This window comes from Convolutriloba macropyga, chromosome 3, assembly GCF_964194025.1.
Source record: "Convolutriloba macropyga chromosome 3, txConMacr16.3, whole genome shotgun sequence".
NCBI lineage: Eukaryota > Metazoa > Xenacoelomorpha > Acoela > Convolutidae > Convolutriloba > Convolutriloba macropyga.
The window spans coordinates 73,296,010-73,315,086 of NC_134470.1; the positions used below are offsets into that span (position 1 = coordinate 73,296,010).

Consider the following 19,077-nt stretch of genomic DNA (forward strand, 5'->3'; position numbering starts at 1 on the left):
TCTTCGAGCTGTATTTTGAAAAAGTTCTCGATCAAAATAATCAACTTTAGCTGAGCTGATAAACAATGCAATTTCTCATAAATAAACAAGTTTAGCTTCATATTAGGCTTGAATAGTTTCCATGTTGATTGTTCCAGGGATTTAACGTGCGAGAACAGCATGTTAGAATTGGGGCTATGATGAGATAGAATTAAAGGACAAACTTCTAACATTAAATATAAACCATAACATTAAAATATAGATCATATGTGTCATAATCTATATCAAGATGAAATTGCTTGATTGCATGACACTCTAGTTTCAGCTTCAATTTGATTTTACTTAAATATCTTGCGCAAAATAGCATATATCTCTTGTTTGCGCTCAAACCACCGAACAATATCACAAGTGAGAGCACGCTATAAAATATGTGAAATGAATAACTACTTCAAATGAACAATTTAAGCATTCTATAAACTGAAATGCAAAATTATTACGCAACATTTGCTCTGCACCCTAATATTTACATTCGAAAGGTTTCATATGCTAAAACGTGTCCGTTTGCCCGGCGTTGTTTATGCGGGCTGATTGAGTAAACAACAAGACTTCAACTGTACAATTACTAACTCTAACTATTCTTAATACCTGCAATAAATCTCAATTTATTCTTCTCCAGTCTCCGGTCGACTTTGTTCCAGGTTGTTTTGGTCGATTCCTTTAGAGTGTGAAAGTGCTGGCACCTTTATATGCTAATGGGTTCCGGTTGTTAGTTTGAAACCAGATCTATTTTGTTCCAAAGAGCCCGAAACACGTACTGAAAGGTAAATCTACTATTTTCAATGTTGCAATTGTGTGACTTTATTGCCTATTTTAGATTGAGAACTAAACTTTAATTTTATATTTATTTGTATTTTTCATACAATTCTTATCACACCTTTTATTTTTTTCTAAGTGACCTCAAATATAGGCTAGAACCCAGATTAGACCTAGACAAGGAGCCTAGCGTTGACCCTCCAACTCCTCTTTTTTGACCTTTCATTGTTTAGGTCCAGACCCAAATTGAGCTATGATCAGACTATGCAGACTGAAATGACCTCTGATCAGACTTTCCAGACCAAAGTTACCTCTGATCAGACCTTCCAGACCGAAATGATCTCTGATCAGACTTTCCAGACCAAAATGTCCTCTGATCAGACCGAACCCAGACCACTGTCCAGACTATAGTGCGCTTATGATCAGACCCAATTCAGACCATTGTCCAGACTATAAACAGACTATGATCAGACCATCTTCGGACCATGGTCCAGACTCAATTTCAGACCATTGCCCAGACCTTAATCAGACTATGATCAGACTCAACTGCGCTCAAAATAGTCTGATCAGAGAAAGATTTTAATTATGAACAAACTTTAAATTTTGCTATAATATATTCATTTCATAAAAAATTGGTGTTTGCAGTATTAAAATCATCTAAGGAAAAGCCAATTCTGAAAATATTGCTAATGAAAACGAAACCTAACTGTTGAGAAAAAAAATTATTTACCAAACCCCTTAGTTCTTATTTCTGACTCAATGGATGAACTTAGACAGCTTTCCACAAGAAACGTCGTGGTCTTCAGTTAATCAAAATTTCCTCTTAAGGGGACCGCATTTGCTATAAGCTGGACTCCTTGTTTCTGATCAGAGTCATCGGACTTTAGATGAGTCTCTGATCAGAACGCTGCTTTATTGTTGCCTCTTGGGAGAGCCAACATCCCTCAATAAAAAAAACAAAAAAATTGAAAAAAAATAATCCACTCGAAATCAGACCTTCCAGACCGAATTGACCTCTGATCAGACCGAACCCAGACCATGGTCCAGACTATAAAGACTGTGATCAGACCTTCCAGACCGAACTGACCTCTGATCAGACCGAACCCAGACCATGGTCCAGACTAAAAAGACTATGATCAGACCTTCTAGACCGAATTGACCTCTGATCAGACCGAACCCAGACCATGGTCCAGACTATAAAGACTATGATCAGACCGTCCAGACCGAATTGACCTCTGATCAGACCGAAATCAGACCATGGTCCAGACTATTGTGCGCTCGAACCGCTTTCCAGACCCTGTAATTTCGGTCTGGGAACACAGGGGTGTGCGCTCGATTGGGTCTGATCATAGCTCAATTTAGGTCTGGACCAAAACCTGGGAAGTAAGCATCTAAACTCTCATTATGAGTCAAATGATAACATTTCTATATTTTAAACTGACTTCGTTCAAAACGCGTGCAGTCACAAGAAAAAGTTTTGTTGACACAAGCCGCGTCAATTCATGAACTAAATATCAAAGCCACATAAGCATTGAGTAATTAATTTTATTATTATTATGTTAAAACTTAACAATTTAATGCAGTTGCATACGTGATTAAAAACAAACTAATTAACATCAGTCGTTTTGGTTTTTCGTACGTTGTTCATATCTAAAGCCACAGCGTTATAAGCAAACATTTATCTTGTCTATTTTATATTATCGGTACAATACTTTATAACTCTTTCAAGTGAGTCTAATTTTTCTTCTTTTTCTTGTTTTTCTGCCCGAAAGTTCCACAATAAGAGTACCAAGGGTTGACAAAAAGGTTTTAAAAAGACACTTAATTTGCGAAATCTTCCATTCGCACCCCCGTAGAAAGCCCAGAGAGGAAAAATAATTTCTTGACACAAGGTTTGATCGAAATACCAAACCTTAAGCTGAAATGTTTTTATTTATTATCTTACTTCCTGTAAGTCAGAAACTAACGACATAAAAAACAAAAAAAGCTTTATTTCCTTTAACAACTGACAGGTGAGTGAATCCCAAGCTGAGATGTGCTCTCACAATGGTCCTGATCTAACCATCCTAGTTGAAAAGTGCCTCTGAAAAGTCCCTTGAGAAGTACTCAACTGCTTTTGAAAGTTTCTGTGCGCTTGGAGTGCGTTCGAATACCTCTGTCAGACTCAAGCGCGATCGACAGTTTCAGTGCTCACAAAAAGACATGCATTCCAAACCAGATCCAACTACGTTCAATTGTACTGTTGATCAAACTCCCCGCTCGTGGTGTCACCGCTAAAAATCCCCAAAAAGTGTGAGATTTGTGGTGAATTTTCATAAAAATTGAGATTTATAAGTAAATAAGTTTATAAAATTTAATGCTAAAAACCACAAGTCTTGAGAAACTCACCATTAAATTCACAAAAAACATTAGAGGTCATTTTTTTCGCGCCGCTAACTGATTTTTGGTGTAATATTTTCTTCACCGCTATCAAGTTAGCGGGGAATGAAAACCATCTCTGCTCACCAGAAAGTGGCGAACAAAATCACAGCTATACTATAAGTTCAAACGTTTTACTCAAAAGATGAACCTATGCAGCTTTTCATAAGAAAAATCTCGGTCTACAGTCAATTAAAATCCATAAAAGTGGACCAGCAGTTGCTATCAGCAAGTTCCCTTGGTTCTGATCAGAGCCATCGAACTTTAGATGAGTCTCTGGTCAGAACAACGCGGTTTTATTGTTGCCTCATGGAAGAAACAAGATCTCTCAATAAAAAATACAACATAAAAAAATACGATCAAAATAGTCTCTGACCAGACCCTCTTGGGTTCGGAATCGCTTCTGATGACATCCAGTTGCGCCCTAACTCATTATAATTAGACTAATTTGCGCTCGAACAGTTGTTGATTAGGACCAGTTACATTTGTGATCTGTATCAAACGCGCTTAAAAATGGTTCTGATCAGACTTAAATGCGCTCGAAATAGTCTTATCACAAAAAATTCTTTTTATGGCCAGACGTTTTTTGCTACAATACAATATTTTTTATAAAAACTGATGTTTGCAGTAATATACTTAAGAAGTGCCAATTCTGAAAGGGTACTGGCATTTGCTATCAGCTGAATTTCTTGGTCTTGATTTTAAATGGGCCACCGGATTTTAAATGAGCCTTTTATCAAAACGCTGATTTATTGTCGCAAAACCAACATCTCTCAGAAAGAATACAAAAAAATTGAAAAAAACAATGCAATCGAATCCCATCAGAAACAATTGCGTTTTTAATCACACACTCTTGCGTTCACGCTATTAAGATCAGACGCGGCTGGGCACGAACCGTTTATGGTCAGAATCAGTTGCGCACAAACTGTTTATGATCAGACCCACTTGCACTCGTAGCCGTTTATAACTAGACTCAAGCGTGGTTGAATCCAGTTACGGTTAAAATCAATTGCACTCGAAATCGGTTATGATCATATTCAAATGCGCTCAAATCCGGCACTGATAAGACTCAAAAGCGCCAATCCGCTTCTGATCAGATGCTTGCGCTCAAAATTGCCCTGTAATTTTGAGCGCCAAATGGTCAAAGGTCTCAAAATGGTCTGATCTTGACAGTTTCGAGCAAACATCTCAGCCTGGAATGCCCTCGGTTAGAATAAACAAACTGAAGTTAGCACACAACGTCAAGTACCGGTTTTCAGTCACAACAAAAGCTGAATCATTAAAAAAAAACAAAATACAAAATTGAGAAACCAATTAGAACCAACGTCTAAGAGAAGATGAATATTCATCACTTGAGTCCGTTCTCCGTTCATCACTTTCTCTTATTCTGTGTCCACAATTTTCTCCTTCTCCGTCAGTTGCTCACGTTTGAAGTTTAAGCAAATACACTTGAAACAACTCCACGGTTTTTACTATTTTTTCTGCATTTAAGAGTCGAGAAATGATTATTGGATAAATATCATTTCGAATTTAATAACCTCAATTCCTTTTTAAATCACTAAATATTGATCGATTTTGAATTTTCAAATTTTTGGCTGTGAAATTTCCGACCTCATTTATCATTGATACCTGCAGTAATTCTCATTAATTTCTTTATTGAGGTGAAACTCATTTGAGAGTGTGAAGGTGCGGGCACCAGTATCTAAAAAATTTTATGAAAAAATCTGTTAGACGTTCGTTTTAAAATTTAACTGTACGCTGTAAATTGCAGAGTTTAATGCAGCTAATTTGTGTAAAGATTTGGTCTTTGATTCTTTTTAATTCAGTATATCGACCATTGTTTGACAGAACTAGTGATAGTTGAAGTATTGAATTCAATTTTAATGATTTCAAATTATGCTAGCCTCATTAATGTTTGTATTTTTGTATTTTATTTTTTTTACCATTGCTGAGCTAAATGGATTTTGAAAAATAGTTTGCTTGGCTGCAAGCAATCATAATTTTTAGAAAAGAAAAGATTCTACGCGTTGAAAACAAATACTACGAAAACTCAGCTTATTAAAATAAAATTTATGCAATTTTGTTAATTTTGGAATTGGTGCCTTGACTGAAAAATTTTCTTTTCTCACACACCTAGACTATGGCAATCAAAAAAACAAAAACTGAAAACTAATGTTTCAGAAAAACAAAAGTCATAAAGTTCGCCAACTGGTGCTCAGTTTGTAACGTTCACGCAAATGTTTTCGATAACCTGCATGCTTGTAACTTCATTGTGTTAACTTCGCGAATAATTAATTGTGAGTTTGTGCAATGGATGTTTAATAACATTCCTTCGATTTTAGTGAAGTACTTTCTTTTTGAGCATTTCTAATTGTCAACTGATTTTGAGATGTCTGGGCTATTTATCATTTACACTACAGAAAATATACACAGTCATTTGAACGGAAAAATATACATTTTTAGTTTAAATATTGAATGGATATATTTTTTAGAGCGAACTTTTTGTTATCAGAACTGGAGTCACTGTTAAATTTGCAAAGAATTAAAGACAAAATTTGCATGATTTTAGAGGAATTAAAATGCCCTGTCATTTTTTAATTAGATTGCTCTTTACTTAACATTTTTCTGCAATTACCCCATCTGTTTTCTATAACAATTAATCCAGTCGGAAAAAACAAGGATGCAAACAATGATCATCAGTTTTTGAATAGCGCGAATTTTAAACGAAAACAACCAAAAAGATCATCACATGGATTAATCCTCAGCAATTTAATTTTCATTGAAGAAGCAGATAGTACGCGATCAAATTACCATCGAAAATTTTATACTCTCACTTTTTTCTGCTCTCAAATAAAAGGTAGGTGAAGTGAAAACTTAAACTGAGACGTGGTTAACTCTTTACAGTTCATTTCACACTGAAAGCTTATCTACGACATTAAAAGCCAAAGTTGACTGTACAAAAAATGCAGTTTTGCGGCTGTTCTCTGTCTATATTCAATACATTGCACCTATTCCTTATATGTGAGATCGGAATAAAAAATTCTGACGATAGTACAAAAAAATTAGAAAAAGGTCTTGGCTTAATTCTTTGATATTAGAGCATGAACACGGACGCAATGTTTACTTTACAAATTACACTGACGACAACCGAACTGGTCGAGTTCTCATAATTTGCTCGAACCGCATCTTCTACCTGTTTTTTTGAGATTATGGCACATGTAATGCAAAAAGGCGCCGTGTAATGACTTTGTTTTCACCCTGGAAAGATTTCGCAATGTATGATTTGCAAATATTTGTTTAAAAAATGTATATTGTATTATTTTCGAAATACTTAAAATGAAAATAATTTTATACAAACTCTAAAAAACAAAAATCAGATGTACAAAACAAACATATTTTTGTCAAATTTGCAATAAGACAAACATTGCGTTTGTAAATTTAAACCTGATCACATCACTATTCTTGCAGGTTGCAGACCACCCCATCACTATTTCACCCGGGTCTGAATTTATTGGGTGAAGTGACAGAATGGAATTCCAGCAAGTGTTTATCTCCCACTGTGTGCGCACTATGGGCCCAGTTGCCGTTCGGCTGAATGAACTATTGCGCAAAAAAGGCGGATTTTCAACATTCATCTGCACCCAAATGATGCCCGGAGATCAATTCAGGTGAGGAAATATGACGTTGTACGTTTATGATGAAGGATTCCTGTACGATTACTGAGATTCCAAGCATGATCTTTCCTGGGTCGCGATGTGAGCACGTTTCAGCGCATTATATTGTGAGAAATGCGCCGAACACATTCACCCTCCCAGGCCAGTCTGAGATATCGCCTTAGATGAGGAAATGTACATGACTGAGTCCAGCGTCAAAAATATAAGGGTTGGGCTTCAATGAGCATCTTCTTGGAAAAAGCTCGTCCGTGTTTTAAGTGATAAGACATATTTGGATTAGTTTTTTTGAATCGTAACGTAGCAAACCATAACAGTGCAAAATGTTACGCATAGACTTAGTTTTACATCAGTTTTATCTTCTATCATTCTAAATTCCGATTACAGGGAGTATGGGAGTATAGGTACCGCAAAAGAGGCCGGCACTGGCAATGGTTTGCTCTAATTCTTTAATTGAATTGCCTATTTTGGAGGTTTAAGGTTTAAAGGAAACCTCTTTGGAGAACAAAATTATATATTTCACCAGAGAGTTATTTTTATACGATATACTTATGCCTAACAATTTGATTGTTTTTCTGAACTATCTAACTGTTTTGATCTCTGTTTTAGAAACAGCATCATTGCCAATGCTTCTAACTGCGAGATGATGGTCGTCTTCTTAGGTATGTAAATTGTAAACAACTTTATTTTCATTTTTGATAGCATGCATTGTTTTCTGATCAAGTTTTCGTGCACTTGAGAGTCTCGTCTGGTCGAAGTTGACAATTATGCAAAAAAAAAGTTGAATGATGTTGAAATTTGGTAAGAAACGCACTAAAAACCGCTAAATTTTGTAAAATTCCTCTGCAACTTGTAACTTAATATTCCTTCCAGCGTTCTAGATCTTCCTATCTCAATTTCTGGTGTATTTTCCGTATTCTGTGCGACCGCGAATTGCGATGAAATAATGCACTTATAGGCCGGAAAATGTGAAAGAAACATGTTAGAGCTAGTTTTGAAAAGTTTTTCGAAATGAATTTGAATTTGGTAAAACTTTATCTACAAAACAAACTTAAAGGCCCTAAGTCTTTCAGCTGCGTAAATCATTCAGCTAAATTATTCTGCAAATTTCTTCCATAGCTATTTGCTTTAATAGAAATGATAGGAGGTTTATGCGGAGGCACATCTTTTTTTGTTTGGGCATTTTTCCCCATTAATTTTGAAGTTCCATGAATTTCTCACATTCGCTCTCGTTAACCACTGCGCTAAAGTGCAATTTTTTAATTTTTCTGAATGATAAATATGTGAAACGACAAATTTCCGAAAGACATAATAAAAAGTGATAAATCAAATCGACGGTATCTGTTATTGTTCCGACCCTCTTGAGGGGGGAGGAACTATATACTCAAATGGGTTTTTTTTTGTTCCGTGAATTTTCGCCGATCGATATATTCATCGTAGAGAGTTGAGACTGGTATCATTAGAAAGCTCGTCCAGCGTAGAATATGGAATTAAAAAGATTTTTTTAATTTTCGTTTTCTACAGGGAGTTATCGAGGTTTAAACTTCTGAAAAAAGTAGAGTGATTTCACGTTGTTTTTATTCACATTTTCCGGAATTTTTGCCTAAATTTTCGTCAGTTTTGCTAAAATTTGCTATAGTTTTTAAGAATAGTGTCGTTTATTTTATTTTTGAAGACGAACAAGCATTGTTGATTGTTTTAAGTTAATTTTTTTGGTCAAAAAATCTGGATGAACATTTCAAAATTTAGCCTTTTTCATAAAAAACAGCACGAAATAAGCTACTTTAGTCTACTTTGATTAAATTTGCCGACAGTACACCCCCAAACAACACTCATACAATCTTTGTAGACTCAGAGGGGGGCTATTTCTACTTCAAAGTCCGCTGAGAGTGCTCTGTAGTTAAAACTTTGCCTTTTTTGCTAACTTTACTCGTTGATTATCAAAAATGCAGAATTTATTTTGAGTTTTCAACTAACAAATTATCTATATCTACAACATTCGAAAAATCAGTTGTTCCTAACGGAAAATAAGCATTAGCAGGGATAGTTTTGGGCCATTCTTGGACTGTTACAATCCAAAAAAAATCGGGTTGTAATCAGTCGGTCTTTTTTTTTAAAAAAAAATAAGACCTCTTTTTTTAATAATAAAGAACAGAACATATCAAATCAAAGCTCAGGAGTGATAGGTCCAAACAATTCGCTTACTAAACAGGTCGAAGCTAATGCATTTAGTTTTTTACTTGAAAGTTTATGGTCGTTTCTTTTTTTTTTTTAAAATAATTGACTGTTAAATAAATAATGGCTTAATTAACTTTTCCTCTATTTTTTTCTTAATTTGTACAATTTCCAGCTTATTTTCAGCAAAGAAAGAATGCTTCTTCTTTCTACTGATTTAACATCCATTCTCGGTTGCAGTTTTAAGCCTGAAGTTATTGTTTTCTGGCTTTGATAGTACAAGATTTTAGATTTTTGTTTGTTTTGATATTTGCCAGTTTTTCACGTTTTCTATTTTGTCACATTATCACAGTTCTCATGTCACTTTATAAACGTTCAAAATAAGGCACATATTAAAATCGTAAAATATAGACATCATCGTTTTAACGGCTTCGACGCCTCTTTCTTGATGAAATCAATTGTATTTTTTAAATTTTGTCTAACTGTCATTTATATTTTGTCGTTTCGGTCGTATGAAATTTCCTGTATAGTGATAGCTTTTGTTGGCTTTTCATGGAAAAATAGAAGAACCGATATTCTGATATTAGTAGATAGCAGGTGGCTTTCATGACTTTGAAAACAATCATTTTCCAAAATTATAACAAAACTTTTCAATTTCGCAATTTTGTTCTTTTTCTGTTTCTTTTTGTTACCTAATCTCGTTAGTTAATTACAGGTCAAATATGACATTATGGATGTCAAGGGAATAAAAGGGATTGGTGTCCCAAAACCATTTTTTAAAGAATTTGTTATGACCTTACTGGCTTCGACACCGGTTTTTCACAAAAAAAAGTAAATTAATTTGATTTTTGTCATATTTGACGTTCTTTTTGTAGATGCAAGAAATATTCTGGATAATTGCAGCTCTCGAGGGCTTCTCTTTTATGAATAAACGACCTTATTTAAATAGTTCTTTTTGTAATTATTGCCTTTCATGACATTGAATGTAATTTTGTTTTTTTACTTTTCTACTTTTTACTTAGTCTTACTAATGAATGGCCACGTAATACCATATAGCTGTTTCAAGAAGGCGCAATCGAATATATTTTGAGGACCAAAATGTGGCTTGACGGTTTTGACAGCCTTTTCTGGCAAGTTTCATTTGAAATTTTGTTTGTTTATTTTGTTGTTTTTTTAGCCGCTTTAAAAAATGAATAAGGACAGGTCCTAATGCCCTTCTATAGAAACAGTGGTTATCGCAAATTTGTGGTAATATTAGATGACTCATAATGGTATTTATTACTTTGTAGTTAACTGTTTCAAAAAAATAAGTTAATTTTTTTTACTTTACTGTTTTTGTTCTTTTTTGTATAATTGTTACCAAACCTTTTTATGGACTGGTCGCATACGTTTTCTGGTTATTGATAAGTTATTTTTGTTTAGTTTTAGGTTTGTCTGACGGTTCACTTTTTATCTGACGGTTTATCTGACGGTTTATCTGATGTTGACTTTTTTATTAAATTTAGTTTTTAAGAGGGACATAAATGTTTTGATGTAATTAATGTTTGTTGTTGTTGTTGTTGTTGTTGTTTGATTTTGCTGTTCGTCTTGACTCGCTTTCTTAATATTGACATATTACAGCAATCTAATGCATCAATTTTTACTCCACTGAGTTATTTGCTTTGGAGGCTATCTTATCGTTCATACAGAATTTTTTGAAAAAGACTTGGACTTTTTTTGGGATTCGCAAAAATATTTTTTGGGTTTTTCTATCTGTTCCTCATTTGGTAGACAATTATGCCAAAATTGTGGATGGGCGGGGTCGGAACCTTATGTGCCATCGCACATTAGCGAGCCGCCTTGTTGGTGATTAGTGTTAAAATACAGTTCAATGTGATTTACAAAAACAACGTAGAGAACAAATGATATTGCAAAGCACCCGAGGTCGACATGGCAACGTTTCTCAGAGATCATTTTTTAAGAGATCCCGTGAACGTGTTGAAATAAGGTGAAATTTTTGCTAAATGTGTTGACAGTTTATGTCTGAAATAATCTTTTTTTGGCCGCAATAATTCTTGAAGAATTAGTTTTTTTTAAATATTTATTGTTACTGACAAAGAATGCACACGTTTCATCACAGCTAAAACTTAAACTCAACAGTTCTATTTTTTGTAAACATTTAAAAAACTTTTAATTTCTTAAAATTTATTACATAATATCAGAAGTTCAAATAAAATTGAAATTCAAAGCGGTCAGCACCTTCGTTACATAGTTTCAGCAATTGGAAAAAAATATTTCCGCACTTTGAGCACATCCTATTATAAAAATGGCTACTGTAGTTTAGGATGAGTTGGTTAATGAAGATTTTCAGATCAGTTTTAAAGCATCATTTTTTTTCCGAAAGTATTTAAAAAACATTTTTTTCATTCATCGTCTAAATATCGGTAGCATATTGAAACCAACATTACCGACTATTGCCCCTACCAAATGCAACTTAAATTAGATAAGTAAAAATTCCGCAATATTGCCTATTTTGTCACCATATTCCGCATTTTGTTTCTTGTGGAAGACCACAGTTGACAACTGTGGATTGTAGTGACCAAAATTTGTCACCATATTCCACAGTTAGGCATGTGAGCATATCATTTTTAAATGCGGAATCGGACAGACAGATTTTTCTACCATACCTTCTATAAAATGGCCAGGTTGGCAATTTTGTGATATTTGGTGGAACGGGTTTTGCTCAAGGTTTATAATTGTTCCACGCAATCGTGGCGTCATTGGTTCTTGGTCCTAGCGTTGTATACGATTTTAATCTCGAAATCAAAACACGTTTTGTTTTTTTGCGGGCAATTTTTAACTAATACTCCAATGTCGAGTAACAGTTTTTTTTAATGTTGGGCTATTTTTTGGTTTCTTCAACACACTATATGACGGTTCAATTGGTAGAGTTCCATCCCTGCTAGTGCACAGACAATTGAAGAAGAAGAAAACTTTTTATTGTGCTGGCTAAGAAGAATAATTCTCATGATTTTATCATTCATTCGCACAACTGCACAAATAAAAAACAAGAAGCATTATAATATGCTTTCGAAATGAGAAGAGGTACATTTCACTCAGTATGATTTTTCACTTCAATGAACCTAAATCCGAGTTTCCCTGTATGAAATGTTTCGCTTTTCTATGGATTTTTCACAATTCCCTCTTCATTGGATTGATCTTAATTAAAGGGACATTTTTCCAAAGCCATTTTTTGCTATCGGCAACATATCAACTAATCTAGGCAGTAAGATGTATTTAGCTTACCTCCAATGTACCTATAGTTGTGCATCCTATGAGATTATAATCTTTGATCAGAAATTACATAAAGAAGAAGAAAAAAGCAAATTTGCTGTTTCTGTGTTACATGACTTTTAATTCAAAAATTTTAGAATAGTCCTTAAAAAACTGTTTTTGCTTTTGATTTTTTTTGGCCACAAAATTGCTATAATTCTTTCAATTATTTTTTGTTTTGAAACAATGCACAGCTGCTTGAACATTTTCCGGTATGCTTTTACATTTGCAACGGAAAAAATTTGGCATCGAAGGATCTGTGATACCTATGGATACATAAATATACATCGAAACCCTTACGTGTACTAAATTATAAATTACCCTCTATTTTAATATTTATATCATGTGTTTTATAACTAAGGTTATGATGACTTATATTATTCACATATAATTATATTCCCGCTAGTCTACTAAATTATTTCATAGTTTGTTCATACTATTTTATGTTAAGTAATCATAATCTCGAATAATCTTCTGAATTTAAGTTGTCTCTGCAATTGCTCTTCAATTACTCAAGTTCAACTTAATCTGGATTCGCAATGTGATTGCATCTAGCAAATTTAGTAAAACACACATAATTAAGGATTCGCCCTGCGATTACACAATAAGTTCAATACAGTGTAATCACACTACTAATCCCAATCAAATAGCTAATCTAAGCTACAACATGGTGCAGTCAGCAATAAAGGACAATGGCAAATCCCCACTCGGAATTTAACACTTTGGGAGAAAGCAACTCTAGAGCCCCCTCTTTGATGGGAATATTGCATAACACAACTTAAACTTGCGATTCTTGCTCGTGAAAGGATTATAGTGGATCTTCTCTTGGTCGACCCTCCAGAGCATGTTGTCCTACCTCCTGAACCCGCTTACGAAGATGCGGTTGAAAATCCTACAGCACAGTCGGAACGAGATCGACGTACTCGTAATGAACAAGCAAAGACGGCATGGAAAAACAACTGTCTACGCATTGAGGCTATAGGTGTACTGTGCGGAGACAAACCCAGGAAAATCTGTGATCGGAAAGCCTCCACGTTGATGTATTTGAGTCTCGGAACGGAAGGCCGACGAGTCTTCAGTTCAATGATTTCGACTACCAATATAGACAAAATTTCGACAAGGGATCTCTGGGATATCTTAAACAAAACTTTCATTCGAGTTCATATTAAAACTTTTGATCGATATCTCTTTCTCACGCGAACACAGCAGAAGGGGGAACCAACCAGAATTCTGCGGTCATCTCAAAGAACTTTCTGAAAACTGTGACCTGGGAGAAAAGAGAGATACCATTATCAGAGACGTTTTCATTGCCAACATGCACAATGAAGATATTCAAAAAGAGCTTTTAAAAGAAACGGTAGAACCTTATAAAGCCTTGGCAATTGCAATCAACATCGAAATAGGCTCTCTCAATCATCTTAAAATGACTGCAAGTAAATCCGAACTCAACTCCACAGTCAATCAAGTACAACGGATGCGCATGGCAAATGCTACCCCCTTCTCAAATATGAACACCACTGCACGGAAAAAGCCTACGACTTGTCATTTTTGTGGAATGAGTTGGACTTCAGAACATCGAATTAAATGTCCTGCAAGTGGGAAGAAATGCAATAACTGTGGCATTGAAAATCATTTTGCTAAGGTTTGTCGCAAAGCCAAGGATCCTGACTCATATCCTAAACCTAGACTCCGGGTCAACAATGTCAAAAAAGATGATCAGACTGATAATGTTAATCAACTTTCGGAAGATTTCAACCCTGATTTGGAATCAAAGTACTCTTCGGATGAAGATAACTGCGTTGCGTCAGTATTTTAAGCAGATTCTACAACTTCTCCCTGTTGTAGAACTTCTCCCTGTAGTATTCGGAAATACAGCAACAAATGTTTTGTTGAATTTGGGCAGCGTTTGCACGATAATAAATGAAACGCCGGCAAACTCCATAATTTTCCAGGACTCAAATTCAAAGTGGATACGCGAGGTAGTTCCTAAACAATTGAAAACTTTCTCTAATGAACTCATTCAAACGCTAGGTATTCTACAAACGTCATATCAAAGCAACAATTGGTACGCGAATCCAATCGAGATTCAATTAGTGACAGATGGTCACCGTTCCCTATTGGGTAGAGATTTGTTCCGTCCCCTGGGACTTTCAATTCAACAATCTAACTGCCCGAATACAGTTAATCAGGTAGAACAGGAATACTGTCCAATCAAAAAACAAATTGCAACCGATTTCCCTAATTTAACCTCCAGAATTGGTAAATCAAAGTTACATACAGTTCGCTCAAAATTTAATAAACATTATACCCCATCACATCAAAAAGGTCGGCGTGTTCCTATAAATTTCATACACAAAGTATCTGATGAACTGAAAAAACTCTGAGATCAAGGACATATCGAAAAGTTACAGGAATGCTCCTATAAAAAGTTTATTTCACCAATCGTAATCAGAGTTAAAAAGGACAAATCAGTTAAATTAGCTCTTAATTCACAAGTTTTGAGTAAAGCAATTCATAAAAAAAAGTATCAATTGCCGAACAAAGACCGTCTTATCGATTCTATTTCACAGCACATCAACGATTCCAATCAAGATGATAACGTATATTTTTCAACAATTGATTTAATTTACGCGTATAGCCAACTAAAATTGCATCCGGACACCTCTCGCCATTGTAATTTCAATATTATTTGTGGTGAATTAACTGGTACGTCTCGTTTTAAAACGGGGTTTTATGGTCTTACCGATATGCCGGAAGGGTCTCAAAAGGCCATGGATTACACATTGGTCGGTTAGACTAATACATATTGTTTTCTTGACGACATAATTGTAGTTAGCAAACGGAGTAAGGAATCACACATCCAATACGTCTACAAATGTTTACGAGAACTTGACGCCAATAATCTCAGAATAAACTTAAGTAAATGTCATTTTGCAAAACACCAGATAAACTGGCTTGGTTTTACTTTTTCCAAAAATGGTGTAAAACTTATAGAACCAAAAACAGCAGCAATAGCAAAAATCAAGGCTCCAAAAACATTAAAACGACTAAGATCATTCTTAAGTAGTGTTCGTCATCTAATCAAATTCATTCCCAATCTGGTAAAAATTTGTCACCCCATTCGACCTCTATTAAAGAAAAACAAAAAATTTCTCTGGACTGAAAGTCACCAAACCCATTGCGAACATATTTAAGCTACAATTGCAAATGCTACGGAAAACACTCATTTTTATCCGACCTTGGAAACGCGGGTCAATTGTGATGCATCTCGCAAAGGTCTAGGCGCTGCACTTGAACAATTGGATTGTGAGGGGTGGAAAACGGTAGCTTTGGAATCTCGTTTGCTTAATAGCAATGAAGAACGGTACAGTGTCAATGAACTAGAATTTCGCAGCGTAGTTTGGGCCATCAAATAATTTAAATATTATCTTTTTGGAAAAAAGTTTACAGTATTGACAGATCATGGAGCACTTCTTTCCGTTTTAAAATCTCATCGTTCAAATGAATCCTATGATAGTCGATTAACACGTTGGATTGATCGTTTGTTACCCTTTGATTTTAATATAGAACATAACGCTGGCACTAGAATGGGATTAGTTAATTATATTTCGCGCCAACCAAATCAGAAAGCAAAAAGCATCACTCAATATGATGAAGACTTCTTGGTAGCTACAATTTCCCGCATTCGCGACGCAATTACAACTTTATTTAGTCACTCAAATAAAATTCCATTCCAAAAACAGCACCATACCAGCAACAGTCCATTAAAAGTAAACAAGACGCGCGTCCACTCTTGCAAAATTGCAAAAAGTAGCGCACCTACTCCAAATTCCTCAAATAACTCACTCACTACTCTAGCAAAAGTAAATAATTACAATCCAAAATTCATTTCCAATTTCGATTGTCACGCAAATCACTTGCTCAAAATTACTACTGTACCCGCTCCGCGAATCCAGTCACAAAACTTAAAGCTAAATTCAGCCACCAATCCTAGCATTATCGTAAATCTTTTCACAATGTCTGCTAATGAGTCCACTCAATTCAATCCCTCAACTTCCCCACAAACTCCCCAAGTCACCTTCAGAGCACAATCGATGCCAAATACAAACACTAGTGCGAGCATCAACAATACCCAGGCCTCTTCATCACCCGAACACAGAGACATCGAGCTCTCCCGGGAGGAGATTTTTGAAAATAACTTATATCAACTCTTCACGAAGTCCTTCCTCGCAATCCTCACCAGCAAGGATGCTGTCTTAAGGGAAATCAGGGAGTGTCTAATGCAAGATGACGTGGTTAGATGTAAAGAGGTCAGCCACTACATCCACTCTTTCTGGAATGACCTCCACGTGAAATCCGGATGTCTTTGCGTCGGCGAAGCGTCGCGATTCCGAACTCGATCAGAGATGCTGTACTCGAGTCAATTTATACGACGCATCCAGGAAGCTGGGGGATGATCTCATTATCCCAATATGCATGGTGGCTCTACATGCATAGGGAAATTCTCGCTAAAACTTCTGATTGTGTTCCGTGCACAGATATTGGAAAGAACCTCAAAACTATTATCCCTAAATCTAAATGGCATCCTCATAAACTATGTCATGAACCTAATGAGGAAATTCAAACTGACTTTGGAGGTCCAATATTGAATGAAAAAGATAAAGAAATCTTTTTTCTAACATGTATCGATCGAATATGCATATAGTCATCGGATTTCACGAACAATAAATTTAGACCAAGCAACCTGTCTAGTAGGTAAACACGTTGAAAGTTACTGCAACGAAAACAATATTGACATTCTCGACGCTCCTGTAGGCGATCAAAGGGCTATTGGATTAGTGGAGCAAATGATTCAAACAATAAAAAGGCGTCTATCCTGCATGAAAGCTGAGAATAAAGAAACCTTTGCTACTTCCATTGCAATTAAACAGATTATTCCAGTCCTCCGTCTAACAAAACAGAAAACTACAGAAAACAGAAGATAACACTATTCGAAGCTCATTTTGGTCGCCCTGTAAATACGCCTTTAAAAAATATTAGTACTGTCCCTTTGAGTCTAAACCTAACTTATGAAAAAATTATTAACCACTATTTAGATGCTGACACGGTCCCCGCAGATGATTTCCTCGATGAGTTGGGAGGGATCGGTCCCGATAGAAGTGACTTGGAGAATGAAAAAAGTTTGTGTGGGCACAACAGGACGCAGGCCGCCGCTATCGTGACTCCGATAACAAGGAAACACGATTCATAATACACCTAAACATTTCAAACCCAATTCCCAGGACTGAGGCATCCTTAAACATCGAACTTGCCCGAAAACTGCCGAACTGCCGAAGAGAGCAAAAAGACAACTCGCTGGCTTGTATGAAGTACTCAAACCCGGATCCTATGTAACCAAATCCTCCCCAACGACAACAGTCATTAACGAGCCAGGACGAGCACCTGTAAAAGTTAGGGACAGTGATTTGGCAAAGTTTGGCACTAAAGCGGACGAGCCACTAATCTGTGGACTTACGCACAACGCAGACCAGCACTAGATGAACATACGACAGAAACGAAGATAGCCAAGCATAGCAATGACTTGAAAAAACAGAAGAGGGGAGAAATTAAAATCCGCCACCGTCAGCGAGACACCACATCAGTAGTCTCGTCCGTGAATTCCAATGTAACCCATGCTTTAACAGTTCATAAACCTACAAAACCGCAACCTTAACGTCGACGAACGACAACCCCTCCGAACGAACCCAGTGAAAGTGCATCTCAAGATCAACCTGGAACCTCATCAGTACCCGCTCCGCCAGTACCACCACCTCAAGAACAACCCGAATCGTCACTGGTATCAGATTCTACATCACAGAACGAAGGACGGAAGCGAAAACGACCTCAATTCTACGGCTTTACAGAGGCAGACATCTCACCAACTAGTTCATTGACATCTTCCAACCCTTCCGAATCATAGAAACGTAAGACGAAAAAACAAAGCAAGAAAAGTTCAGCCACCGAAGAATCGGTAGTTGCATTAATCCAAAGTGCTGAACAATCCCAAGTTCCATCCCCACCAAGGCCTGATATCCAAATTGTTCAAGTATCTCCACCCGATTCCCGAATTCGTTACTATGAAAACGAACAAGAAAGAGAGATGTCAGTATGGGATAATGAGAATGAAATTTAATGACAACTGATAAAATTTTAAAACTGTTGAAAAAACTATTTCATTTTTTTGGTCATGTATTCGCTCTGCGAATCCAAATTATTGTGTTTGTGATTCATTTATTCATTACTTTCATTCTTCATTTCCACAATTGCAATTCTTTTATGTATTCGCTCTGAGAATCCCGTATTCTTTGTGTTTTAAAATTCAAATTGCTGCATCCGCCTCTCACTTCCAACAATATAGTATTCAATAGTATATCCAATGTTTGTGCAATTAAATTTCTCCTTAATTAAATGCCTTTTCATTTAATTAATTTCACATTTGTGGCGCTTTTCCACTAATGATTATGACATTGTACTGTCCATTCTTTTACACATGTTTAATTTATTTGTGTTGTTCTTTCTAAAAAATTGTAAATACATTACAAAATTTTATCCTGTCATTGGGGAAATGTGATACCTATGGATACATAAATATATATCAAAACCTTTACGTGTACTAAATTATAAATTACCCTCTATTTTAATATTTATATCATGCGTTTTATAACTAAGG

The 19,077-nt window shown here is 35.7% G+C and overlaps 1 protein-coding gene across 1 annotated transcript in view; it reads left to right on the top strand.

Moving 5' to 3' along the window:
* Positions 1 to 359: 359 nt before the first annotated feature.
* Positions 360 to 19,077, top strand: part of LOC142336440 (uncharacterized) — a 43,192-nt gene continuing 24,474 nt past the window's right edge. The window contains exons 1-3 of the mRNA XM_075385276.1: positions 360 to 800; positions 6,679 to 6,878; positions 7,491 to 7,543. Of these exons, the coding sequence (XP_075241391.1) occupies positions 6,739 to 6,878; positions 7,491 to 7,543 (193 nt within the window). The 5' untranslated portion in view covers positions 360 to 800; positions 6,679 to 6,738. The remainder of the gene's footprint in view (positions 801 to 6,678; positions 6,879 to 7,490; positions 7,544 to 19,077) is intronic.